The 26,998-nt window shown below is 34.4% G+C and overlaps 1 protein-coding gene and 1 pseudogene across 1 annotated transcript; both read right to left on the bottom strand.

The window, feature by feature from the left end:
• Window positions 1-1,297: 1,297 nt before the first annotated feature.
• Window positions 1,298-26,166, bottom strand: LOC145296870 (uncharacterized). The gene is made up of 2 exons (XM_080143005.1): window positions 25,692-26,166; window positions 1,298-2,332 (listed from the first exon to the last, which is right to left on the bottom strand). The coding sequence occupies exons 1-2, from the start codon at window positions 25,804-25,806 to the stop codon at window positions 1,506-1,508; spliced, it is 942 nt and encodes a 313-aa protein (XP_079999131.1). The 5' UTR covers window positions 25,807-26,166; the 3' UTR covers window positions 1,298-1,505.
• Window positions 10,587-10,809, bottom strand: LOC145297247 (U2 spliceosomal RNA; annotated as a pseudogene).
• Window positions 26,167-26,998: the final 832 nt, after the last annotated feature.

The raw sequence follows: 26,998 nt of genomic DNA on the forward strand, positions 1-26,998 counted from the left end.
AAGTCTGGATTTAAAAATTTTTTCCGGGATATGAATAAAACAATTAAAAAATTTGGCAGCAGAAGGCTTACAGAATTGTATATTAGCAGAGTTTCAGAATATTGACTGCATCTTTTGTGTGTGTGTGTGTGTGTGTGTGTGTGGAGGGGGGTGGGCAAGTGTGTGTGTGTGTGTGTGTGTGTGTGTGTGTGTGTGTGTGTGTGTGTGCAGAGAAAAGGTGGATTTCAAAAACTTTAGAGGGGGTTGCGATTAAAACATTTTTGGTGAGGGGAGTATTAATTTTTGCGTGAGAGTAATTAACCCCCAATAACTTTAGTTATTGATTATTATGTATAATTTTAAAGCATGACTATAAAAAAAAAAAAAAAAAAAAAAAAAAAATTAAGTTATTATAAGATCAATTTATAGTCGTAAGCCAAATTTATTGGTTCTGCTGAAATTCGGGATTTCAGTGGCACCGACCATAAAGTAAATGCCCATTTTACCATGAGAGGAAAACACCAAGGTATATATTCTACTTTCTTTCAATGAGAACAAAGTGTAACACAATGTCAGTGGAGCATTGGAGTGGTTGATGAATTCAAAATTTTGGATAGTTTATGCCGAAAATGAGCAATTTACTTAAAATAAATAAATAAAAAATAAATAGAAATAAAAAACGCGTATGATACTGACACTACTCTGAAAGCTCTGCCCATATTTTTTTTTTTTAAAAACTTGTATGTTCATTTCAATGATTTCATGCATCTGTTTTACGGCACATCAACCCCTATTTTTTTTTTTTTTTGCCGTAAACCTACATCGTCAATAAATCATTTAAAATAATTTGTAATTTCACGTATGGCTGGAAAAGTTCATACAATGTTAAGTCAATGTGTCTGACTGGATTTGCACTCAATTGGAGTAGACCTGGGAATCTCAAAATGGAAGCCAAAAATGAAGACAATGGTTAGGCTGTGTTAAGAATAATGTAGTTCTTTGTGTTCAAGGCGAAGAAGAGAGAGAAAAAAAAAAAAAAAAAAAATCACAGATCAAAAGAAAAGGACACTTCCATACAATGTTTTACTGTCAAAAATCATTTTGGATAAAAGATATGCATGCAGGAAAAACATTGCATTAAAAAAAAAAAAAAAAAAAAAAAAATGTTTACAATAAATACAAGTGTTCATATCACCAAAGGCAAGCAATGTTTCATTCTAACATTTGAAAGAATGAAAGAACCCCCCCCCCAATCTTTAATGGAAAAAAAAAAAAAAAAAAAAAAAAAAATCAGGAACCCCCACCCCTCCCTCGGTGATTTTTCGCCTGAAAATATAAGAAACTTTGATTTTCTCTTAATGTTTTTTTTCTTATTTTATTTTTTGCTCTCCAATCTGACAGTCAGCAAGAAAATGTTTGCCTGCAGGTGCTGTCAATGTCCAGATATGTGTTTAAAATTTTTTTTTTTTATTTGTATTTCCCAGCAACCCCCCCTCCCCTTCACAGCACATCACAATTGTCCATGTTTAAAGGCTTTCAAAATCCAGAGTCCGTTCGGTCGGTACTATCGGCCGAAACTCAAAGACAGATTCGTCTGTGGAACTTTCGTAGATACTGGGCGATGTGGAGCAAGAATGTGTGGGTGATGTCTGGCATGATGGAGGAGACTGTGAAGAGGGTGGGGACAGAATGGGACAAGCAGGCCTGGGTGGAGTTTGCATAGGTTCTGAGGGGACAGGATCATCAGAAGAGGTACTAGCGGTACTTTGGTATGAAGAGAGTCTTGTTTTAGGTTTGCGAGAACGGTTTATAGCAGAACCTTTCTTCTTGCGAGTAATCCGGTAGTCTGTGGCATTCTTGCCTTCCTCGGCCAGAAGTGCAGTGAGCTTCCGACGCCGAGCATTAATAAACCAGTTACTGACTTGCTTGACAGTGATACCCATAGTTCTGGCCATTTCGATTTTTGTCGCCTCTGACGGGTACGCGCAGTATCTGTTCCGTTCTAACCACTGATACAGCTTCATGACAACTGCCTTTGGCAGGTTACCACGGCGCTTTCGCATCACAGTGGCACACTTGTTCTTGAGCAGTTGCCTGGTTGTGCGTCCTGTAATATTTCCACGCGACACTGGCCGGGAATTGAAGATGATCGGAGGTGAAACATCGCCACTGGTGTCTGGATCTGTTGAAGAGTCGCTGTCGTCCTTTGGGGAGAGGCCACCACTGTCGTTGCTACTGCTTGCGTGGTCATTAAAGTTTCTAAGATCCATACCAAGAGAAGGCAGGTTTTCGCTCTCCATGTTAAGAGGTACGTTGTTCCAAGTAGAGTCATTGATTGTAGAATCAAAACAATCTGAAAAATAAAAAATAAATACAATTAGGATAAAGTAAATGTTGTATTTGTAATATGTACACAGTATGAGAATTCAGTAAAAAAATTTAAAAAATTCAATGTGCATGCACAAAAACCAACATGGCCACCAGTGAAAACAATAGATGGTGCACATGTACGAGTGGGGAAAAAAAAAAGTCAATATTTAAATATTTGTAGGGGGGGGTGCTCGGTTTCTAATGCAACATTCTAATAAATCGATCACCCATTTTAGAACCACTATAGGTTTTTAGTCTAAATTTCACGATTTTAGCCTTTTCAAGCAGTACCCCCCCCCTTTAAATTTCACTTGAAATTTGCCCTTTTCCAATTATTTTATATGCATATATATATGTCAGCATTGTCATTGTGAATATGTCATTTGTTCTCTTGTCTGCAATAAATCCAAACGGTCTCGTCGTTAGTATTTTCAGTAGTAGCTTCAATGTGACCGCCTCCAAGGTAAAAAATCTGTTACCGAGTTTTTCAGTGGTACTAGTTTGAAATTATTTGGTTGATTTTTTTTTTTTGCAGAAAGACCTCTGCCTGTGTTTTATCGATTCCTCAAAAGCCTTTGATAAAGAAAGACATGAACACCTATTCAAAATGCCAAATAAACGAGACATTGATGAGAAAGACCTTAGAATTCTGAGCAACCTCTATTGGAGACAATAGGAGACAGAATAAATGGAGAGCACACAGTGAGGAAACATTAATAAGATGAGTCCGCTAAATGTGTGTTTTGTCACCAGGTTTATTCAACCTCTATAGCAAAAACATACCAAGAGAAACTGAGGACATCAAAGGAAGAAGTTTTGGTGGACACAACATTAACCGTCTTAGGTATGCAGACGACACTGTATTAATAATAGAATCCAAAGAGACCCTCCAACACATGCTGGAGACTGGTAAAAAGTAAAGGACTTGCTTTAAACATCGAAAAAAAAAAAAAACAAAAAAAAAAAAACAAAAAACAAAAAAAAAAAAAAACACGGTAAGCATGACATTATCCAAGAACACCCAAGCTCCAATATTGCAATGTACCAGGTAAACAAGTTGATAAATTCAAATATCTGGGATACTGGATCACATCTGATGAAAGGTGTATGCTTGAAATACAAAGTCGCATAGCCGCAGCCAAAGTCACCTTCAAGAGATTGTCATCAATCATGACCAACAGAAATCTTGAAATAAATACCAAATTCAGGATACTCCGAACGTATCTGTTCTGTTCTATTATACAGTTGTGAGTGCCAGACAATCACCAACCGAAAAAAAGACTAGAGGCAACTGAAACTGGTTTCCTGGAGGAGAACTTTGGACAGAAAACAATACAAACCAGGAGGTATTAGAAATGGCAAACACAGAAAAATCTCTAATAAAAACAATACAAAAAAGACAAGTGAGATTCATGGGCCAAGTCTACAGAAAAAGCGGAATTGAACAGATTGGTTTGACGGGAAAGATGAAGAGCCATAGACGTCAATGCATGTACCAGGTTGGTTGGTTGATTGATATGCCGTAAAACAAAAACAACCTTTTTCAGGTTATTTAATGCCGAATCTAGTTATTTTGAGGAACGATTTTTAATTGAGTATATATTTTTTATTATTTTTTTTAAGTCAGATTCTATTTAACCCATAGTTGGGACCCTAACAGGTACTACCACTCCGGGTCAGAGTGGACCTGGGAGCAATGGCAATTAAAGGGTGGCTCCACACTCCAAGGCCCGCAAGGTGGGGCCTCACCATCGGATATAGTTTTAGGTCATATCCAGGACCGCAAGTAAAAATATACAGTGTTAGTTAAGTTTCTCCACTTCTTTATTTACAAAGCCATTCGGCGAAAGTGACGTCAGACAAATTTTTAGCTGCAAATGACCAAAACTATAAAAATAGAACTATTCAGTCTTTATTTGGACACACACACACACACACACACACACACACACACACACGAGAGAGAGAGAAAAGAGAGGGAGGGGGGCATTCAACAATCAACTTTTGAACATTTGACCGAATATAACAAAAGTAATTGTTTAATACTTTGTGTATTCATTTCTTTGCGAGAAAAATTAACTATCGATAGAACTTTTAACAGGGACTAATTAGAGACGTATCGACCTGATGTCACCGGCCTCGAACAACCCACATCTGTTCCGAGAAATCTTTCTAGATTGCCAAAAAAGTGGTTCCTCTACTTTTTGTGGAAGAAAGCTAAATTTTGCCCCGAATTAACAACCAAAAACGATTCCGTACCAAGTTTGTCCTCATGGGGACAGGTATGCGCGTGCGTGTGTATGTGGGGGGGGGGGGTAACATAATTAAAGTTAAAACCAAGTAGAAAAAGTTACCGCCTGTCGTTAAATTCACAGGCCGAAGGCCGAAGGCCGCTTGCCCGCGCGCCCTCCGGGGCCCGGGTGACATGATCAAAGTGTAGTATCTGTTCCGGCAGATGCTGCAGTGCTGCACTTAAGATAATATGTACCAGTCAATGGAGGGGAAACCCTTTATACTGGGACAATTATTATTTTTGGTAACCAGAGTGCCCCCTTTTTGCCTACTTTTAGGGGAGCTGGTTTTTACCTCACATTAAAAACGGCCTTGTGCCTAATTTGCTCAGTGGGGGAGCAAATAAATACCATCTCTGTCGTTAAATTCCACCGTAATGCATTTCAGTAGATTCATATACAAGCCAGCCATTTTATTCTTTGAAATAAAGACCCCCTCCTCCCCTACCACCACCAAGCTGCCAAACTAAAGTACTCGCCCCCACCCAATAACTTTACAAATATTTTAAATATCGTGGATAGTTTAGCGTTGTGATAGTCTTCTCCGGTTAATTTAATTCTGGTATTTGAGATTTTTGGTTTCTTCACCCCCCCCTCCCTCCCTAACCATATATTTAAACTTTAAATTACTCAAGCCTATAAAATATTAAAAACCTAAGCAAAAAAATTAAGAGGAATTTTGATTGTTATCTATTACATGACAGGAATGAATTTTTGGTACTTCACGGGGAACGGGGACCTTGTGTTACTTTTTTTTTTTTTTTTTTTTTTATAAATTTAATGACTGCTCCCTTAAATGCGCAAAAGGTTTTCTACTTTCTTCGTGTATATCTGAGCGTGTATTTATTTTATTTCTTTGAGTAAATTCTATTCATACTTTTATTTTGTGCTGTTTTTATTATTTTTTTATTTTTATTTTATTTTCTCCACTAGTTTGTTATATTTATTTTTCATACATATTCAACTAACGCTTTTGCCCCTCCCCCCTCAAATAGTTCTTCAAAAAAGTTTTCGTGATTATTAGCCCATGAAAACTTATGCGCATGCGCTTTCAGAGAGCACTAGCAGTAAAAAAAAAAAAAAATAAAAAAATAAGTTTCCGCAGGGTCCACGTCCGTCCCCCGTGAAGTAAGTACCGAATTGTTTTTGCATCAGTATTATGCAACGACTGTCATTTGTGGTTTTGTCTCGTAATAGACATAAGGCCATCATTTTGGTGCAGTGGTGCTGGTGCACCACTGCACCACTGGTGCTGGTGCACCCAATGAGAATTAACGGAATTGTTTATGATTAACATACACGATTATTGTCTAGTTATATTGAGACAGACAGACACAAAGATAAACCAAGTCAGATTACTTTCCTTAAGTCCCATTATGGGAAATCGGATTCCATCGAAAAGAAAATTAAAAATCGACCCGGCATCTAACTTTACTCACGTCGGTGAGAAGAAATAAGGGAGACGTTATGTACTTGGGAGATAAACGACGAGGGATGGGTTAGGTGGGCGAGGGGTACTCGGCAAGGCATGAGTGCAGGTGTCGTCAATGCGGACCGGCCCGCGGCTGGATCGCATAGCAAGTAATAAATCACCTTTGTTGGAAACAGCTTGTGTCATTTGTGAGGAATCTATCCCAAGAATTATACAAGATTAAGCCTCCCTTAATCTTTTGTTTTGTTGTTTTAAAAATCACACTAGAAACAATTGAATTGAAAATTTATTTAAAAATACCCCCCTCCGATTGTATTACAGTGCAAAGTAAACAATGAATATTTCGGTGAAGAAATTATGTCTAACCATAAGTGGGCATAACAGACGATACGACAAAAAAAAAAAAAAAAAAAAAAAAAAACTTAACCCATAATAATGGATATCGTGAATAAAGCCCAGATTTATAGGGAACATCCTAAAACGAGTTGTGCACTGCAGAGTGCAGCATTCAGTAAGAGGTTTGTTAACATTATATTTAAACTTCTGCATATTTCCCCTCATATTTAAACGAAGCAGTCATTTAGTATATTAAGTTAATTACAAAAATGAATAAGTACCGAAAATTTCATGAAAATCTGACCATTAGTTGATTTTTGCTAGATTTTTTTTTTAACCATGGGTATGTTTACGGCTTTAAAATGGTCACTACATAGAAACGTTTTATCAGAAATTTTGACACCCCTAACACGGAACTGCGAATAAAATATAATAAACTCGTAATTTCTTTTTTAAAAGTGGGTTTATTTTCTTTATGGATTATACTTCCAAAATAAACGATTAAAGTTGTATTAAAAAGTAATAGAAATAGTACTTTTTTTTTTTATTTAAAAAAAAAAAAAAAAAAAAAAAAAGTAGGGTTTGAATTACATTTTTCGAGTAGTTATAAGCTTGGAAAGACAGAGGGTCGAATTATTCAATATTTTTCACGAAGTTCCTGACACACCTAAGGCATCGATAATGTAAACACGATTTTTAGTCTCGCATTTTCGTATGGTGTAAAATTAAAGTTTATTTGAAGTTGGGATGATAATATTAAATGACAGTTACATCATGTGACATATAGGGAAGGAGGTTAAATCTGGTACGCGTTGGAGGTACCTATGATTCAGGTTAGGGAAACTGAGTGAATTCCAAAGGTATGCAATTCAGGGAAAGAAGCTATTAGAGTCGAAAGTTTTCCGGCATCTCTCGACCTCTACAGTTAAGGATTTGTCTGCTAGTTGGAGATATTTAGTCTTTAGGCACCTCCAATTTCTTGTGGATAAATCGCCAGTTTTACACAGTATTGACGACGTCATTTTGTGTACCAGTTAAATCGTGTAGAATTTAGGGGTGGTGAAAGATGCTAAAACGAATAATGCAAGCAATCGTTTCTGCCAACTTCTTCGTCAATGTAGTCTGCTACTGGTTTTGAGAAATTTTAATCACGTGATTACGGTGTAAGACGAGAAAATTTAACGCACCACAAGGACCAGGACCACCTGCCATGTTTACAAAAACGCGAACCGGGAGGGAGGGTGTAGTTAACTAATTTTTTTTTTTTTTTTTTTTTTTTAAATGTTTAACATATTTCAAATTAGGTAATGTCCAAGCTCAGTGCTCGGAAAAAAAAAAAAAAATAAATAAATCAGGCTACCGGAAGTCGATTTGGAACGAAAAACGAAACCATATTTGAAAAAAAAAAAAAAAATAAATAAATAAAAATAAAATAAATTTTTTTTTTTTTAGTAAAAAGTAAATGTGCGCGCTTGCTTTATTATTTTCCTTTTTTTTTTTTTCCAAGTTATTTTCCCCCACTTTTTTTTTTCAGGTATTTTAAATAACCTGAAATATTAGCTTAAGCTTCGCATGATCTTGTAATTTCATTACGTCCCCTCATTTCTGCACGCGGTATAAACAAATATGGCCGTCACTTCACATGGCGACATAGCACGCAGAAAAGTATGTTTGCAATATAGTGAAAACTATTTGCCGGCTTCAATTTTAAATGCGATATTCGTTTTCAGCACACCCGAATACCATAGAAAAGGCATTTTTTCCCCCTAGGAAAAAAAAAAAAAAAAAAAAGTTATTGTTTCCAATGTAATCCCCTCCCCCGCCAAAATAAATAAAATAATAAATAAATGCTGTCCGTGTAAAGCAGAAGCGCCAAATAATTGTTTAGATTTTAGTAATAAACTAAAAAAAAAAAAAAAAAAAAGAATCGAATATATATATATATCTCAACTGAAAGTTCGCGTTTATGACTGATGGTCAATGTAAGGTGTGTGAATGTTTGTCGGGTTACAAAGCAATCGCGATTAAAATTTCTCAAAACTAATAATATTGACGGAAACGTCTACCACATGAGTTTTTCTACATGACAGTTAAGGGTGCTTCACAAACAGAAACTCAAATCTACGGGAGATAACCGGCATAGACATAGCAAAAATAAGCATATTGTCCAAGGTATAATTTGGGACGCTCATTAATTAACATACACAAAAAAGTAAAATGAAACGATGTTAATTTACAAAAATTAAATAAACTTGATTAATGAAAATACAAAAGGAATTAATCAGTTAGCGTCAGGCTTTTTAAGGAGATTTCGAAGTATTTAAACTGTCAATTTTTGGTATATATACACACTTGTCTATCTGGACATGCGAAAAACACGGAAACTTTCACCGCGCTACTATTACATCAAGAAAAGGGGAAATTAATCAAAATTATTCAGACAAAAAAAAAAATAAATAATTTTGCAGAGAAATGACCGTGTTGAAATAACGTTATTTCGAAATTCATTAACATGGAGAGGGGAATTGTTTAAACACTCCCAACCATCCCATATTAAGAATGACTTTCGGAGTACCCCCCCCCCCCACCACCACCTCCGCATGTTGAGAACGGCTTTCGAGGTTGGGGAGTTTATTCCGAAAGCCGTTCTTATATGAGGAGGTTGGAGTGTTTTGGGGGCACGTCGTAAAGAAATTTACCATTTTTTTTTTCTTCTTTTAATTCTATAGTTTCACATAGCAATTTAATATACAAAAGATCCCATAAAAAGTGATTATACGAACACTATAGCCGAGTCCCGGAAATTGCCAATGTATTCCTAACAAATTTTATTTAATTTTTGTTCTCGATTAAATTAAAATCGTTTCAATGTAACGAGTTTACTTTTGTTTTGTGTACTTTAATAAGTTTGTTTTGTTATATTTTAAGTTCGTTAATTAACTTGTTCTCTTTTTGAAATTTCCGGGACTAACTTCATCCGGAGCTTGTAGGTATAGTATTCATGTATTTTTTATTTATTTTTTTTTTTTTTTACTGCTCATTCAGGTATAGTTTAATCGCCAACTGGTTTCCTTTTCGTAACTTGCATTGGCAATTTCTGGGATTCTATAGTATTCGTGTAAAATAACATTCTTTCATTATTCTGATTATTTCAGCGTCCCAAATTGTACCTGGGAAAATGCTTTTTTGCTGTTATGCAAGTTACCTCCCTTAGATAAGAGTTTCTGTTGACATAAGCACCCAATTGAGTACGTAATCCTGTTTTTGCATAAAACTACAAAAATAAATCGATAATATATATAACTACAACTTTCGCAAATGTGTGGTCCTAATCTTGTCAATACGTATCGACTCATTCGTCTCACAATACCACACTTCATGGGCTAAAACTATAATATGTAGTATCATAAGGAAGTGTGTGTGTGTTCTCTATGGACTCCTAAATGCTGGGACCGACTTTTTTTCTTTTCACAAATATTAGGAATATGTTCGATAATTATAGATTTAAAAACTCCGCTGAAAGGAACAGACGATTTTGACAAAGTTAACGTTTTTATACAGCCCAATATCACAAGTGCATTTGAGAAGTTTTCTTACCGCACAAGCAGGAAGGCCGGGCATATAAAATCAACAATAGGTTCTTTGATATAAGGGCGCGTTCGAAATGTTTTTTTTTTTTTTTTTTTTTTTTAGAGCACAACTGAACCATAATACTTGATATTTGCATTTTATACTTTAATGCAAGCTATTATATGAAAAAAAAAAAAAAAATGTTAAAATCAACATAAGGTTCTCTACAGTGCAATGTAAACAATTTTTGTAGACTAAGTAACCGCGGGGAGGATTGACGCGATTTTACAGATTTCAGTGACAAAATATGGGAGGATGAAAAATTCCTTGGTCTTTATTCATTCCCGGGCAAATTCGGTTCTCCCTGCTAGTATATATACAATATGGAGGTGAGTGGGGGAAAAATTCGTCTGAATCAAATTTTCTGTATTCAGCAAAATAACACTTATTTTGACAAAAAAAAAAAAAAAAAAAAAAAAAAAAATAATATATTTAATGAAACATACTTTTAATATGCAAGTTTAATGAATATCGAAAATTTCAGGAAAATATTATTTGATTTTTGCTAGATTTTTAACACATGTCTACGGCGTAAAAACGTCACTACATAAGAACGTAGTTTTAAAGCGTCTATAATGTACCTATTTACTATGCCTCCCCACGGGACAGAGTTAGACACCAGGGTCATTTTTTAACGTGGAGAAAAGGTACAAAAATAAAAATTGTCTCAGTCGTGAAGGATTTCTCCTCCATCGAAAGAGAAGAAAATGAAGTGTAGCATCTGAAGAACAGATACTACACTTTGATCTTGACCAAAAGGCCAAAAACGATTTTTGTCTGACATTTTCATATGCTGTAAAAAAAAAAAAAAAAAAAAAAAAAATTCAATAGTTTAATTAGGAGTTACTTTTAAAAAGATAAAGTTAGGATGATAATATTAAATTAAATTACAATTACATCGTATTTACATACAGGGGGGGGGATAAAACTGGCGCACGTTTGAAGTACAGAAAAAGACAAAAATAACACATCGCCGTCGTTTTTCGTTGGCTTCTGTGATAATCACGATGAGTTGCGATTTTTAGGGATTAACAAGAAAAGTGAAGCGGAAAACAATTTTATCAGCTTTCCAGAAAAATGCGTGAAATCTCTTAAATCAAAATATGAAACAAGTTATAGCACGCCAGACACGCACAAGAGGTTATTTATATATAAATAAAGGGGGGGGGGGTTCTAAGTTTACAAAACAAACAATGACGGTCGAATTTAGACAATTTTTGCCTAACCTCTCATTTTAAAGCAGGTGGATATCATACAGTTCATGGGCTGCATGCGGACCTAAAAAGTCTGTGCGGTCCGTGGACAACTCACTCAATCGTTAAACATTTAAAGTCTGCAAACTCAAAAAGGTCATAAAAACGTCTCTGAAATACGTGTTATTCATCGGACTACTGTTCTCATCTAGAGTGATTTTCACAACCTTTCAGTCGATGTAACCTCCGACCTTTTTCAGGTGTATCTTGTCGAACTCTGGAATTTGGACGGAATTTCGAGCGGAATCCAAAATCCAGAGTTCGTCAGAAATATTCCTGAGTTCGACCTGAAGAAGATCGGAAGTTACATCGACCGAAACGTGAAAATAACCACTCAAGATAAGAAACAGTCCAGTCCGATGAATACGTATAACCAATACTCATCTCAAAAATTCAGAAACGTCTCGGAAATAATTTCTAAAATGCACATATCACATTTGCGAAACAAAAACCAAAACGCCTGTACAATTTGGAAACTTATAGAATCGATCGAGCCCCCCCCCCCCCCCCGCCGCCTTTCTCTTAGCTTGCTTTATATAAAACGATTGTTTAACACAAATCGGTGAAAATAGTTACCAGAAATTTCCATTTCTGGGACATGCAATCACAACGAGTAGTTGTGATTTGTGCCGAACAGACACGTGCTGTCGATTAACCAAAGCCCCAATTTCGAAGTCTTTGTTTACGCTGAAGTTCAAACTTTCTAAGGTTACCCGACGAAGAAATCACTTGGAGGGAGCGGTTCAGGTTCACAGGGCGGGGACAGGGAAAAATGTGACAACAGGTTTTAAGGAATTGATTAATTTATGCCTATAAGAAATCAATAAGTACCCCCCTCCTCTCTTTTCAGAGGAAAGGTTTTTTTAACAAAGAACTTTGAGAAATAAATTCTAAAAATAGAAACAAAAACATTGACATGAGCAACAATGACAAATTGAAAAAAATACGAGTTCCAAAACGAGCGAGGCAGAAGAAAACGGACAGAGAGGCAAACAAAAGTAGACAATACGCGAGCGCAACAATTGCCGGTGACAAATAAAAATCGAAAATTTTGGGTGACACGAGAATAAGTTTCCTATTTACAATGCCTCCCCACGAGACAGAGTTAGACACCAGGGTCGTTTAACGTGGAGAAAAGGAACAAAAATAAAAATTGTCTCAGTCGTGAAGGATTTCTCCTCCACTGACAGAACAAGAAATTGAAGTGCAGCATCTGAAGAACAGATACTACACTGATCTTGTCCCGAAAAGTTTAATTAGAAAAAAAAATCTGGAGTTTTAAATTTTATTTTTACTATGTAAATTAAATAAATTCGAAAAACATTTTTATGAACTGTTTAGAGAGAGAGAGAGACACAGACAGACAGAGAGACAGACAGAGACAGAGAGACAGACAGAGAGAGACAGAGACAGAGAGACAGAGACAGAGACAGAGAGAGACAGAGACAGAGAGAGACAGAGACAGACAGAGACAGAGAGAGAGACAGACAGAGACAGAGAGAGAGACAGACAGAGACAGAGAGAGAGACAGAGAATGAATGTTAATTTCACTCATAAATAATTTTGAGTATGCTTTTAATGTTTACCTCTCGCTAGAGAGACGAAGAAAAAAAAAGTTGGCATTGTTTGTCATTTACGTACTTACGTACCTACTTACTGTTACCACAAACGGAGAAGGGTGGGGAAGGTTGAAGCATTTAAGGACCCCCAAGTACAAAACGGAGAAGGGGGGGGGGGGGTCGTGGTGTTTCTACTAAAAGTAGAACACACTAAGAAGTTACTAAGAGAAGACAAAGGAGATGCAAAAACAAAATGAACATGACTACTCAATTGTCAAAAGTGTTTTATTATGCCCCCCCCCCCGATGTATCAGACGGTTTTCAATTGTAAAAAAAAAAAAAAAAAAAAAAAAAAAAAAAAAAAAAAGTTAGGTCAACTATACGACACGAGAGTCAATTGAGACTTCTGTAGAATACTGACAGTGCTATTTTTAAGAGGCGATTTTTCAAGTTAAAATCAAATTTTTACGGTATTTTGTAAAATTTTCAGATGAAAGTACAAAATAGTTACCCTCCCCCACACACACTTTTGCATGTTAAAGGATTTCAAAACTTAATATTTTAACACGGTCCGTCTTCTGCATAACTATTTATTATTATTATTATTATTATTATTAAGGGCAATTCTTTGTATGGATGCCCAGCTAAAAATCAAAACTATAAAACATGGGGGGGGGGGGTATGCGAGTTGATTCTTCCCTTGCATCGGGCAGAACTCCCAAAACAAAACGTCAAAATGCACAAATGCCAATAATTAAAACAGTTATAAAAACCCGCTTAAATATAATAAATACGAAGTCTGCATAAATTATTACAGAACCAATTCTCGATTGATTATTATATTGTACCTAGTATATAGTAGTGATTTGAAAAGAAAAAAAAATGGAAAATACGACTTGGTGTCATCAGTTGGAACTGAAATCAAAACGTGTGTAGCTCTCCAGCCTTATTCGTTATCGCCTCAGCTACTTTTATACACATAAAACTTAAAAATAACGTTATTAAAGATATAAATGCATATTAACGCACACGTAGAAATAATTGACACCTGTTAAGTTAAAAATACCCCCCCCCCCAAAAAATAAAAATAAATAAAGAAATAAATAAAAACCGTGTTTGTTCCACAGGTCCAAACTCACTATATCAAGTTTCTAGTCCATAGAGCAAAATTTGACAGTAGTTTGGTAGAGATCGTTCCTCAAAGACTCCAAATCTTGCTACACTGGCATGACAATGTTTCGATTTGTAGTCATTAATAACTAAGATCTCTTTAGGCGATAAGTGTCTTTTCATTTAAGTGTTGATATAGTTTGTTTTTTTTAATCTGAACACGTAAGTGAAGATTTTTCGCTTGAAGAGATCTTAGTTATCAATAACTACAGATCGAAACATTGTCATGCCAGTGTAGCGAAGCTTGTAGATGTTTGCATTAATAAATATTAATACAAATAACTACATTCAGCACTAACCCGGAGTATATTTTCTGGATTTTTATGGTTATAAAAAAAAAAAAAACAAAAAAACTCAGCAATAGACAGACTACTTAGCTAATTAGGGAATGCATGAAACTTAGGAACATCACGATAGTTAGACAATCGAGAACTACGAAAATACGAGAGTGATACATGTTCATTCAGTTTTGAGGCAGAATGTTCAGGACTGCAGAGTGCAGAGCAGTAGCACTATGCAAAAGGAGATTGAGCAAACACCTGTGTGATTATGCAAAGTGTCTAATTCGAATGTATATCACAGGTTTGGTCTGTTCAGCTGCAGAGCACAGGGCGGTATTTAAGCAATGCAGTGAGACAAGAACCACAAAATAATCTATAGGCAACAGATGCAACTGTCACATTCCGGCGAGTAGACAGCAGATCTAATACTACAGATGGAACAAGTACATTAAATCCGTTGCCAAGGTCACTGGAAAAATGGTAGGATCCGTCTATCGATCCAGTAGATATCTCACCGCACCGCTGATGCAATTCTCTACCTATATAAGAGCCAGGTACGTCCAAGGATGGAGTACTGTTGCCACATCTGGGCAGGAGCTGCTAGAAAGACCTTATCCTGCCTTGACAGAGTTCAAAATAGACTTCGTAGCCTAGGAGGGAATGCCCTTTTCTCGTCAAGTGCTCGTCTGAGCTCTAATCTATGGCTTCCTTTCATCAAACTTTCACGAGAAACACTCGTCTAGCAGCAACCGCTATCCATAATTTCCAATGCTTTATCTGTGCCTAAACTTAAACGTAAATTCCATGAACAAAGCTTCTTCATTAGAACTACACACATGTGCAACTCCTACGTTTGCCTGCTTTCTGGCTGACTATAATATGGTTGTCTTCAAGTCCAAAGTAAACAAATTCTTGATGAGCCGTCCCCTTAAGTAATCCAATTTACCAAATTTTCATTACTAACGATTACTACGATATTGTCCGATTGACTAGTGTACACTCTTTAACCAATGCCCAGGGGCCAATCGAGGAGAAGTAGGGACTTCTATGTAAAAAAAAGTTTGTAGCCTCCTCCCCATAAATATACACGATTAGGTTAATATATTTTATGGAAAAGAAGCTGAAAGCTCTATCAATGATATTGAGCACTATGTAATTCTAAGTTTAGAAAAGACAAACATTAACTAGATTACTGTCAGTTTCTCGCATTGCACTCGTAATCATGTGAAATAATTCGAGGTTTCCGTGTTTGCATATCATTCAATTCAGTTTTACAAAAAGGACGATTTTACGTTTCTGAATTTTTGAGATGAGGGTGCGTTTCATATTTGAAACCTGGAATGTTTTTGTCGAACTCAAGAATTTGGATAGAATTGTGAACGGAACCCTTTATTTACTTCACGGGAATATCACGCTCTTGTTCCGTCAGCTATGACTGGATAGAGGTCCTAAGTAATTCGCAATTGTATTTTTCAGTTTCCCTCAACAAGAATTGAACTTTCAACCTTCAGGAGAAGGTCACTTTTACAATTGATGTTTCCAAGTACTCTAACCACTGCGACTGCGTCACTAGTTCGTGCGAGTTCGACACGACACACTCGAAGGTCGGAGGTTACATCGACCGAAACGTTGTGAAAATTACACTCAATATAACAGAATCCGATGAATTCAAATAATACGAAAGGCAATACCACCATTTTGCCCGATTCGGAACGTCTCGCCTGTCTTATCCCCCCCCCCCCGAATACGGCAGACAACTGCCGATATATTATAAGCCTACAAGACAAGGGATTCGAGAATGTCCACCATAAAAGACCTTGTGATCATGGTCGTTCGTTCCAGCTCTCAAACCCATCCACTACACATGAAGATACAGATCTAGCACCAACCTGGCTCCCGTGGCCAGTTCTTCTCTACTGCAATTACTTCTATTTAGATCGGGCTAAATTTCTGCACCATTAATATAGCCATCCCTTCATAAATGCCAATGGCCATAGAATGGAAGGACCATCAAGACCTATATCAGTACCAGTTTTCTTATTGAGCCAGTGACCCTACCCCAAAGTTTGCATTACTGCATTACAACTAGTAATAAGTGACACTTCGACAACTTGACATAGGGTCTTAATACACCAGTTAGATAATCAACTATTCTTAAGAGATTACAAGACTGATTTTGATATCGATGTTTCGAATTGAATCGTGTAATTTATAAAACTTGGCGGATCAAAACAACGTCTAGCTTAGTCACAAAACTTAATTTTCTCAAAAAAGTGATTGCTCGATCGATTTTTTTTTAATATATCGTTTTAAGCAAAAAAAAATTTATGTTCTTAAATAATTGTCACATCGAAAATAGTAATATATCCAAAATGGTACTCATGCAGAGAGTGATCCGTGCTGAAATAACGTTATTTAAAAATCCATTCTTAACATGGGGAGGGTATTTTGTACCTATTCTGTACTTTAACCTTACAATTGAATAAAAAAAAAAAAATTTTTTTAATTAAACGTGGAAATACGATTTAAAAAAAATAGCGCGGATCGGATCACTCTGCATTAGCACCCAAAAAATTACGAAAATTTACAGAGGAGAAAGTTATAAATGTAATTTTTACGGAAAATTGCATTTCCCCTATACGAGAACATCTTGAAGATTGCAAATACAGAACATACTTATAATCCGTTTAGACAGGTAATGGCTAACGTACTATAAAAAAAAAAAAGTATCGTTATAAGTTGAAACCTATAGCGATACTTTTTTTGTTTTTGCTAAAAACAATAGTTGTCCTCCTGTTCTATAAATTTTCAGGATATATTACTATTTTCGACGGGACAATTAAGTAGGTAATATTATTTTTTGCTTAAAACGACATGTTTAAAAATATTTGTTAAATTCACGTAGTTTTCGGAATATGACATTCGTATGATGACTGCCACAGTGCCACACACATCATAAAGTTAGTTTTGAAAATAGGTTTAATTCTAAGTAAGCGGCCAAATCGGTTTTTAATTATAAGGAACAAGGAGTAATGAACACCGAAATAAGCCAGAAAGTCAATTGTTGCATGTCATGTGGCAGAAAGATGGAGAGAGAATTAAGTTATGGATTGCAAAGTAAGGTTTCGTTCTAACGAGAGACTTTTTCGTGGAAGTGAAAAAAAGGGTGAAAAAAAGGTGCTTTAAGTTATGCAATTATGTTGCGCTATTTTTAAATTGTATTTTTTTTTTTTTAAGTTTTACCCGATTAATTTTTAATTAAATTGTTAGATGAAAATACAGACGTCGCAAGATACGCTGCCAATGTTAAGGGCTTTCTAAATCTAAATAACAAAAAAAAAGAGAGAGGAGAATAACGAAGAGAGAGAGAGAGAGAGAGAGAGAGAGAGACAGGGGGGCGGAAGAAGAATAACGAAGAGAGACACGGGGGGGGCGGAAGAAGAATAACGAAGAGAGACACGGGGGGGGGGCGGAAGAAGAATAACGAAGAGAGACACGGGGGGGGGGCGGAAGAAGAATAACGAAGAGAGAGACGGGGGGGGGAAGAAGAAGAATAACGAAGAGAGAGACGGGGGGGGGGGGGAAGAAGAAGAATAACGAAGAGAGAGACGGGGGGGGGAGAAGAATAACGAAGAGAGACACGGGGGGGGGGGGAAGAAGAATAACGAAGAGAGAGACGGGGGGGAAGAAGAAGAATAACGAAGAGAGAGACGGGGGGGAAGAAGAAGAATAACGAAGAGAGTGAGCGAGACGGGGGGGGGGGGGAGAATAACGAAGAGAGAGAGAGAGACGGTGGGGGGGGGGGAAGAATAACAAAGAGAGAAAGACGGAAAGAGGAAGAAACGGAAAGAAAAATTTTGACAATTACGTTTCATCTGTCATTTATATTCGATATATTTTCGAAAAAAAAAAAAAAAAAAAAAAAAAAAATCGCAATAGTTTATGAACTCTGATAATTAACCTTTGAACGCTTTTGTGTTCAAAAACTATTCATTTTTATAAAGTTTATTTTTTTCTACCTCCTTTCCAAAACACATTGTTATGATAATATGTTGAATTCTAAACAAATTCGAAGGTCAAAGTAATTTTTCACATTCAGGGCATGTATATCAGTTATTCCAAAACCAAAAGATGTAGTTCATTCATTCACTTAAAAGATTTTACCATTTTTTTTTTTTGCGCTGCAAAAAAAAAAAAAAAACCCAAAAAACAAAACTAACTTATCGGTATGAATCAACGGTTTTCTTCTAGCAAAGACACCCGTACTTGCTTGCGGGCGTGAAAAACTAATCTACTTAAAAAAAGGTATTCAATACAGTATATTCCGAAAATGCTTTATTAAAATCAAATTATTAATATTGGATACATTTTTTCTGTTAATGTTTTATTTTAATCTGATAGGCCCGCACTTTTTTGCCAAGCGTCGAGGGCTTTGCTTGAAGAAAGCCGAATTAACTTTGGTTTTAGAATGCTAACTAATCTATAAAATTAAAATTTAAACGACTTATTTTTCATATATAAAAGATATTGATAAAAGAAAGCTTAACATTCTAGATTGAGCAGTTAAAAAAAAAAAAAAAAAAAAAAAAATTTATTAATCCATCGAAAAACTCAGATTCATTGTTCGAATTTTTGATGGATTAATTATTGTAAGTTATATTTTCAATGTTACAACACGCAACTAAATAAAAACGGATTAAAAAAAAAGTTGAAGTGTCGAACTGCCAAAACGAGTTCACTTGATTATATAAGCAGGCAGACATCTGGCCATTAAACAAAGAAAATGGGAGCGGAGCGGGGTGGGGGGGAATAAAAACACGTGTACACACACACATACACACACACACACACGTGTGCATATGCATATACACGATGCATGCCAACAATGATCGGATGCAGGTAAAACAAAGCAATCATCATCACCGTAACAAACAAAGAACGAGTCAACGCGGCGCGGCGCATGTGTGCGGACAAACGCGTAGTCTCCCAAGACAAGTGTTGACTGTTGCGCATATGGCCTTCTTAGCTTCGGCTCAATAATAGAATAGGGGCACACACCGCAGGCTAGGGAGGCCTTCTCAGGAAATATCGCCCCCACCTTTTTTCTTCGGTCTATTTAAGAGCATGAATAGGCGATTCTCGATTTCTTAGAAATTACTTTCCAAATTACAGATTTTCTGCCCCCCCCCCACTCGCTTAATTGTTAAATAAAAATGAAGCAGTTGTTCTCCAGTGGAGAAATCGATTTCTCCTTAGACGTGCGAACTTCGAAAGTGATGTTGGAGCCTTTAAGCTTTTCAGTGCTTATGCAGAATACGGACTGTGCTAAAATGACATTTAGAACCCCCATTCTTAACGAGAGGGTGAGCGTTTGGTAACTATGCTGTACTTTTTAACAGTTTAAAAGATACCGTAAAATTTAATTTAACTTGAAAAATCCTATCTAAAAATAGCAGTACAAACTTAAAAAAATAAAATATGGATTAGAAATATATACATGTATTTTGTAATAAACCTTAAAGTGTTACGCTAAGAGTGGGGTGGGGACCCTATTAGTTTACGCAAAGTAGAGTAATGTTCTTTGTTGCTCATAAATGCCAAAGAACTTACCTTCCCCATCGCGTCACTATTCTACTATTGAACATTCTTTTCTTTTATGAGGAAAGAAAGAAAAAACAATCTCACATTTCCACACCATGAAAGTAATGGAAATACGAACCTTTAATTAACAAATTTAGAGACAAAGAACTATTACGAGATGGACCGCATATATTTAAGAGAGTGCCCCCTCTCAGCGTTTCAATAAAAAAAAACAAAAAAAACCGATAGAGTGGGGGGGGGGGCACCTAAAATTGAAATGCCAGAACAACGAAAGGAACGTGTTTGTCTAACGAGCAAACGTATATGCCCCACTTACAGATAAACAAAGCAAATATCAAGAGTGACATACGTTACGTATGCACACACACACACACACGGATGTGTCTGTATACATGATTGCAACAATGTCTGTATGCGTACATACATATCCTGTGTGTGTGTGCGCGTGCGCCTAGATCTTTGCGTGTTAGCATAACAGTCACACACGAGGTGACTGACAGTTCTTGTTTTCTTCCGTTAACCATGTGCGCACTTATAAAATATAGTTATATAAACAACGCCATAGCTACATTTATTTTAAAAAAAAAAATCCCATTAAAATAAAAACAAAATATGAAAACATTTTGTGCAAACAAATCTTCACAAGATAAAGACATTTCAAAGAAAAATTCAGTCCACGTGTTTTTTTTTTTTTTTTTTTTTTATCTTAAACAGAACATATGGGGAAAAAAAAAAAGAAAACGGAAAAATAATTTAAAGTTATTTCTTTATGTTTAATATCTATTTTACTATGTTTATTTGGTTACAATCTTAATTGTGGTTATAATTTTAATCACAGTGCTGTTAATTTGATCTACAAGTTCTTTGTTAAAAAGAATGTCAAAAAAGTCCGTGTGGATTTGGAGAAGTTTATGTGCGTGTGTTCGTTACCGTATATAATCAAAACAGAACATTTGCCAACTGAAAAGTTGAAATTACATGCAAGAAAAAGAGGATTAAATTATTAAATGGCTTTTTATATATTTATAAAAAATAAGTTAAATCGTGCTTAAAAAAAAAAAAAAAAAAAAAAATGAAAATTTTATAAAGCAAAACAAAAAATATGGTGCTCATGCATTTTTGGTACCGCGCTATTTAAAAAATAAATTCCAGATTAATTTCAAGTTTCACGGTATGTTGTTATAAAATAGTTACGTGAAAGCACAGAATAGTTAATAATAAAAAAAAAAAAAAAAAAAAAAAAAAACCCTTTATGTTAAGAATGGCTTTCGAAATAATTTTTCAGCGTGGTAACAAAAATACATAAGTACCGAAAGGAAGAGAGAAAAAAAAGGAAGAGAGAAAAAAGGAAAAGAGAAATGCATTTTTTTTTTTTTTTTAAATGTGATAGAATTAAGTTAAAAACTATAACAATTACAATTTAAAGCATAATAGAGCAACAAATATTCAAATTTCATTTAATATCAATTCTTTATATTTTAAGGTAACGTCTTTTTTTTTTTTTCAATTAAGTTTTAAATTTGGATATCTGTTACTTAAGAATTTTTGGAATTGCTTATTTATGGCTATTTCGCAGTTTTTTTTTCCGACATCCTAAATTCCAATTTTATTTCAAATCTACGAAATTATTATTCCTGTTTAAATTTAGAAAAACGATTTTTGTATTTCGTGTCACGAGAGGAAATTGGACGCTGAAACCGTATTATTCAACACACGGAAAATAGATGGAGAGAAGAAATGAAAGGACAAAGAACGAATATTAAACTGTTTACAATTTTTACCAAACAAATATGCAAGGTATATTTTATCAAATAGTAACATTTTGGTGCTAGTGCAGAGAGTGATCCGCGCTTTTTAAATCGTATTTCCAAGTTTAACTAAAGTTTTTTTTTTATTCAACTGTAAGTATAGAATAGTTACAAAACCCCCTTCCCATGTTAAGAATGGCTTTTTCAATAAGGTTATTTACGTCCGGATCACTCTCTGCACTAGTACCAACATTTTAAAGCTAATTAATTTAAATCTAGACAGAAAAAGATTTCAGTTTTTAATATAAACTACACACATCCGTTCATTGAAACAATGACACTTCACAACCTTTGCCATGCTTTATATAATAAGTACACACGTGTTCTTTTTAGGGCATTAAAAAACAAAAAAAAAAAAAAAAATACTAGATGGTTAACCTTCCTTTAGATAAAACAGAACAAAGAACATTATATATATATATATATATATATATATATATATATATATATCTTTTAACCTAATCAAAACAAGTTCAAAGGTCAACTGTTTCCTTTAAGCTCAATCACAAAGAAATCGACGAGGAATTTATAACAAAGAACATTTTAAAAATTCTCACATGTGTTTTTTTTTTTAAGTTTAAATTTAAACTACAACCTAATATAATCACAATATATTAAACTAGTAAAAATTGTTTAAATATATTTTAATAACAAGTTTCATATTGCAGTTGATAGCTTTTGTAAATCATTTTATACTTTCATGGATCATTTCAAATTTTTTTTTTTTTTTTTTTTTTATATATAAATATTAAAAATTTCCGATAAAATTAGTTCCTGAAATTAAAACATTTTAAAAGACTTTTTTGTTTAACAAGTCGATTTGCGCCTTGCAACAAAGAAACATGTTGATATGTCAAAATGAGAGAAATGTCAAATTTTTGAATGCCAAGTTTTTTTTCTCAAGACGAACACACATTTACATATAAACAAAAGGAGTTCAATAATAGCATAGTGGCGCCGCAGAACAACCCATTTGCGTTTTCTAGTTTTTTTTTTTTTTAAGCACAAATAAAGATAATACTCGACTTTTGCCTGTAAATCGAAAAATTCCCCCCCCCCCCAGCAAACATTTCCAGATCAATTTTGATTGTCGCATTTTTTTTTTTTTTTTTTTAACACGATCTATTTTAATAATGAAACCTTTTAACTTATTTCTGGTAATAGATTTAATTTCGCTTTTTTTTTTTTTTTTTTTAGAAAAACAAAACAAAAAAGCGAAATATTTCTGATCATGTTATTCTTACAATAAATATTCTATCATTGATTCAAGCGTTTTGTTTTTAAATTTAGGACGTTTAGAACAACGGACATTTGACAGCTAAATTTTGACAAGATAGAAATTAAAAATTGCTGCTTATACACCTATTGTACCGCGCCTTTTTTTTTTTTTTTTTTAGTTTCAAGTAAAATTCAACTGCACGAGTACCAAAATAAAATAAATACGTGATTAAACAAGCCGATTTCATAGAAAATAGTAATTTTCAAGTATTAAACGAATATACATTTTAGGTACTTATGCAGAGAGTGATCTGTGCTGAAATAACGTTATTTTAAAAGCCATTCTTAATATGTGGTGTGGAGGGTGTTTTGTACCTATTCGGTACTTTAACCTTACAATTGAATAAAATTCACAAAACTTTAATTAAACTTGGAAATACGATTTAAAAAAGCACGGATCAGTAAGTGCATTAGAACCACATTTTATTTCCAAGTACTAATTAATCACTTTAGTTTTTTATGTAGAGAATGTACATTGCTTTTTTTTTTTTGTATTTTCACATTGAATTCAATTTTTTTTACAAAATCCTTTGTTTATTAAATTGTTAGGTGAAAGTACAAAATAGTTACAAAATTCCTTCCCCTTTACGTTGTTTCTAAATAGTTTAGCACGGCAACTTCTCAGCATGAATATTGAGCATTTTAAAGATATTTAAAATTAAGTCACATTCAATTTACATATGTATGTTAGCACACACACACGTTATTTTTAAAGAAAAATGGCACCTATGTTACAGTGTTAAAATAATGTTATTTTGAAAGCCATTCTTAACGTGGAGAGGGTTCTTGTGACTATTCTGTACTTCCATCTAACAATTTAATAAGATATCGTGAAACTTGAAAATACTATTTAAACAACGGTACGGTAACATAAGTGCATAAGCAAAAAAAAAAAAAAAAAAATGCTCAGATAGCAACAATCTGGAGGTGACATCCAACAGTTTGTTTAACAAAATACTTTTCAAGTAGATAAAGTTGACAAATCAAATATTGCACAAGAAAAATGAAGTATTTAATTAATGAAAAATAAAATACTTTTGGAAAATTCATTTTGCTTTTCCGTTTCAATTGTAAATAAAAAAAAAAATAAAAAAATAAAAAATCTTTTGTTCGTCAAACTTTTTTTTAGCACAAAGAAATACACTCCCTATTTTATTCAATAAACGTGTCGATCGGTTCGTATAAAAAGAACACCTTTTAGATAACGGAGATTTATTTTAGTGCAAAATATACTCATGGCAAGAGAGCTACACGGAAACGTCTTTGTTTCACTTAAAAGGAAGTCTTCAGACTTAACTCCTTTGATGGAATGAAAATGAATAGTTACCATGCCGTTTACTAAGCTCTACGCATATATTGAGCACTGTTGAAGTACGGAAATCCGCATTTAATATCTTATATAAAAAATAAAGAAAACTGAGGAGAGGGCGGAGAGTGACAAAGATAAATTCAAATGACACTTCAATGACATTTAAGTGTTAAAACTGGGTAAATTCGCCTTTATTAAAAGAGCGCCCTAGAGAAAAAAAAAAAAATACCTCCCCACGAGGGCAAGGTTAAACAATGTCTGTTAATATGAGGGTGGGGGCGGAGATACAGTTCTCTCCTGAAAAGGAATGGTGGATGGACCATAAATAAAAACTTGCGTCAGTCTCGAAGGCTTTCTCCTTCAGATAGGAGAGAAACTTAGTGGAGCAGCTGGAGCACAACATCTAAACAGATACTACACTTTTTAAAAAAAAATTGTTTCCACTTGGATAGTGAGCGATTCAACTTAATTCTCGCCAGGAAATAACTTTAGAGTTGACAGTTTAAAAGGCCTCAACCCGAGTTCACTTTCTAGTTTCGCCCGGATACAAAGAAATTTAAAGCAAACACGTGGGTAAAATTTATATATTCTTTGTTATGAAGGAAAAATACTCAGCGACATGTGCGTATATACTCCCGCTCTGAACACAGAAACACATGTGATAGTGTGGCAGCACTTCTGCAGTTTAACACTAAGCAAATTTACAAAGCCAGTTTTAACATGGGAAGGGGGAACGTTGCGCGGACGGAGCTCCTAAAATGAAAACAATTTGTCTGTAGATGTTAAACTGCACGAGTACCGCAGTTTAGCCTGATGCTTTCCAACGGGAATAAAACGTTTCAGTGTAGTATATTGGTATTTGCTTCCCCCAGACAGAAAAAAAAAGTGACACAAGGTCGTTTTTAATATGGGAGGAAAACCAGCTCCCCCAAAGGGGCACACTAAAAGTGAGCAAAAATAAAAATTGTATTAATATAGAGTTTCCCTACATTGACTAAGGAAAGAGCAGATACTACATTTTGATCTTAGCCTTACAAAGTATATAGAACGCTGTTAAAATATATATAGGGAAACAAAAAAAAAAAAAAGTAATATTTATGATTAAAGTGAATAGTTTATAATCGACACGGGGTTTACACCGTAAAGTTAAAGATTTGAAATTCACTTTGAAGCCTTTAAAGTGACGAACAGTAATTATTACTTGTGCACACTAACAAAGAAAAAGTATTTCGCCAAGAGCGCAACAATTCTAAGTTAAAAAAAAAAAAAAAAAAAAGGCGAAGTGATAGAAAGAGAAACTGACAACTAAAGGTAGAAGCTGTCAAGAGTTGAATTTTTTTTTTTTTTTTTTTTTTTTTTGACAATTTCATGAAAGAAACAAAAGATTTACTTACGAAATTCGTAATCTGGTCCATATTTAAAATACAATAAGTTCAGGGCGCTGTCATAAGTCGCAGAATCCATTTGTTGTGAAATTTCGCCGCACATTGGGTAAATTCCTTCCGTCATTTATATTTATATAAATATAATATCCCCAAAACAAAAGGGGACAAGAGTTCACTTTTTTTTTTTTTTTTTTGTCAGGCTATGAATTTCTTTCTAAAAGAAAAGAAAAATAGTTGTTTTTTTTTTTGTTTTTTTTTGTGTTTCTACCTTCGCTTTTCCTGGTATGACAAGATAAAAATCGTAAGAAAAAAAAAGAGACCCAACGTGGGTCAAGCGTATGCAGAAAGAAAGCGGTGATTAAAATAAAGTGTAGCAAATAGTCCAAAAGCCCTTAATTTGCCGAGGGACCTTCACTAGCGAGCGATAAACATGCGAATGAATGTGATAAAATACATATCTTTATACATATATATATATAGATATAAATATATGTATATAGAAAGCTGTGTAGATATATATACCTTTCTGTATATCTATCTCGCTAAGCTCCGCCCCTTTTTTCTTTTCTTCGATTCTGATTGGTCAAAAATTCTTAGTAAAAAAAAAAAAAAAGGAAAAGGACAAAAAACCCCAATTCTTTTTTCTATTGTAAAAACAATAAAAATAAAATATCTTTTATACTTTGAACTCCTTAGTATTAATAAATGAAATTCATCGCAAACATTCAGCTCAAATTTAAAACTTGTTTATAATTTCCACAGCATTTCGTTCTTTCCTTCTTCTTTTTCAAATCTAACGGTACAAATTATTCTGTCACACATGGTAAAAAAGAAAGAAAATCTGACGTTTAATCCAACACGTTTTTTTTTTACGTTGGATTTGACAAGTTTATTCACTGACAATTGGCTCTTTAGCTTATCGAAACAAAAAAAAAAGGGGGGGGGCAATAAAAGAGAAAACAAAGTTTGATTATACTAGTTTTTCCCCTCACGAGGGCAAAAATAGAATACAAGTTTAAAATGGGAAAACTTCTCAAACAAAGGACCTCTCTGAATTAGGATATATATATATATATATATATATATATATATATATATATATATATATATATATATATATATGAACAAATGATTTATAAATGATTATGATTTTATATATATATATATCCGTCGTCACTCAAAAAATAAGGTCGTCTCAGGCAGTTTTCATTGCCCATAGTTTTCTACAAAATAAAGGGGGTAATACCCGGGAGGATGCGGATGTCATCTTGCATCTTGAGAGAGAGAGAACAGATAATACACTTTAATTCTAGCTA

The sequence above is a fragment of the Euprymna scolopes genome, chromosome 17 (assembly GCF_053919585.1).
Source record: "Euprymna scolopes isolate OS-2025 chromosome 17, ASM5391958v1, whole genome shotgun sequence".
Taxonomy (NCBI): Eukaryota; Metazoa; Mollusca; class Cephalopoda; order Sepiida; family Sepiolidae; genus Euprymna; species Euprymna scolopes.

Excerpts from the sequence above, each read along its gene's own strand:
- LOC145296870 (XM_080143005.1), bottom strand. The coding sequence starts at position 25,806 with ATGACGGAAGGAATTTACCCAATGTGCGGCGAAATTTCACAACAAATG. Across the intron at positions 2,333-25,691 it reads TGGACCAGATTACGAATTTC|ATTGTTTTGATTCTACAATC; the intron begins GTAAGTAAATCT and ends TTTATTTTTCAG.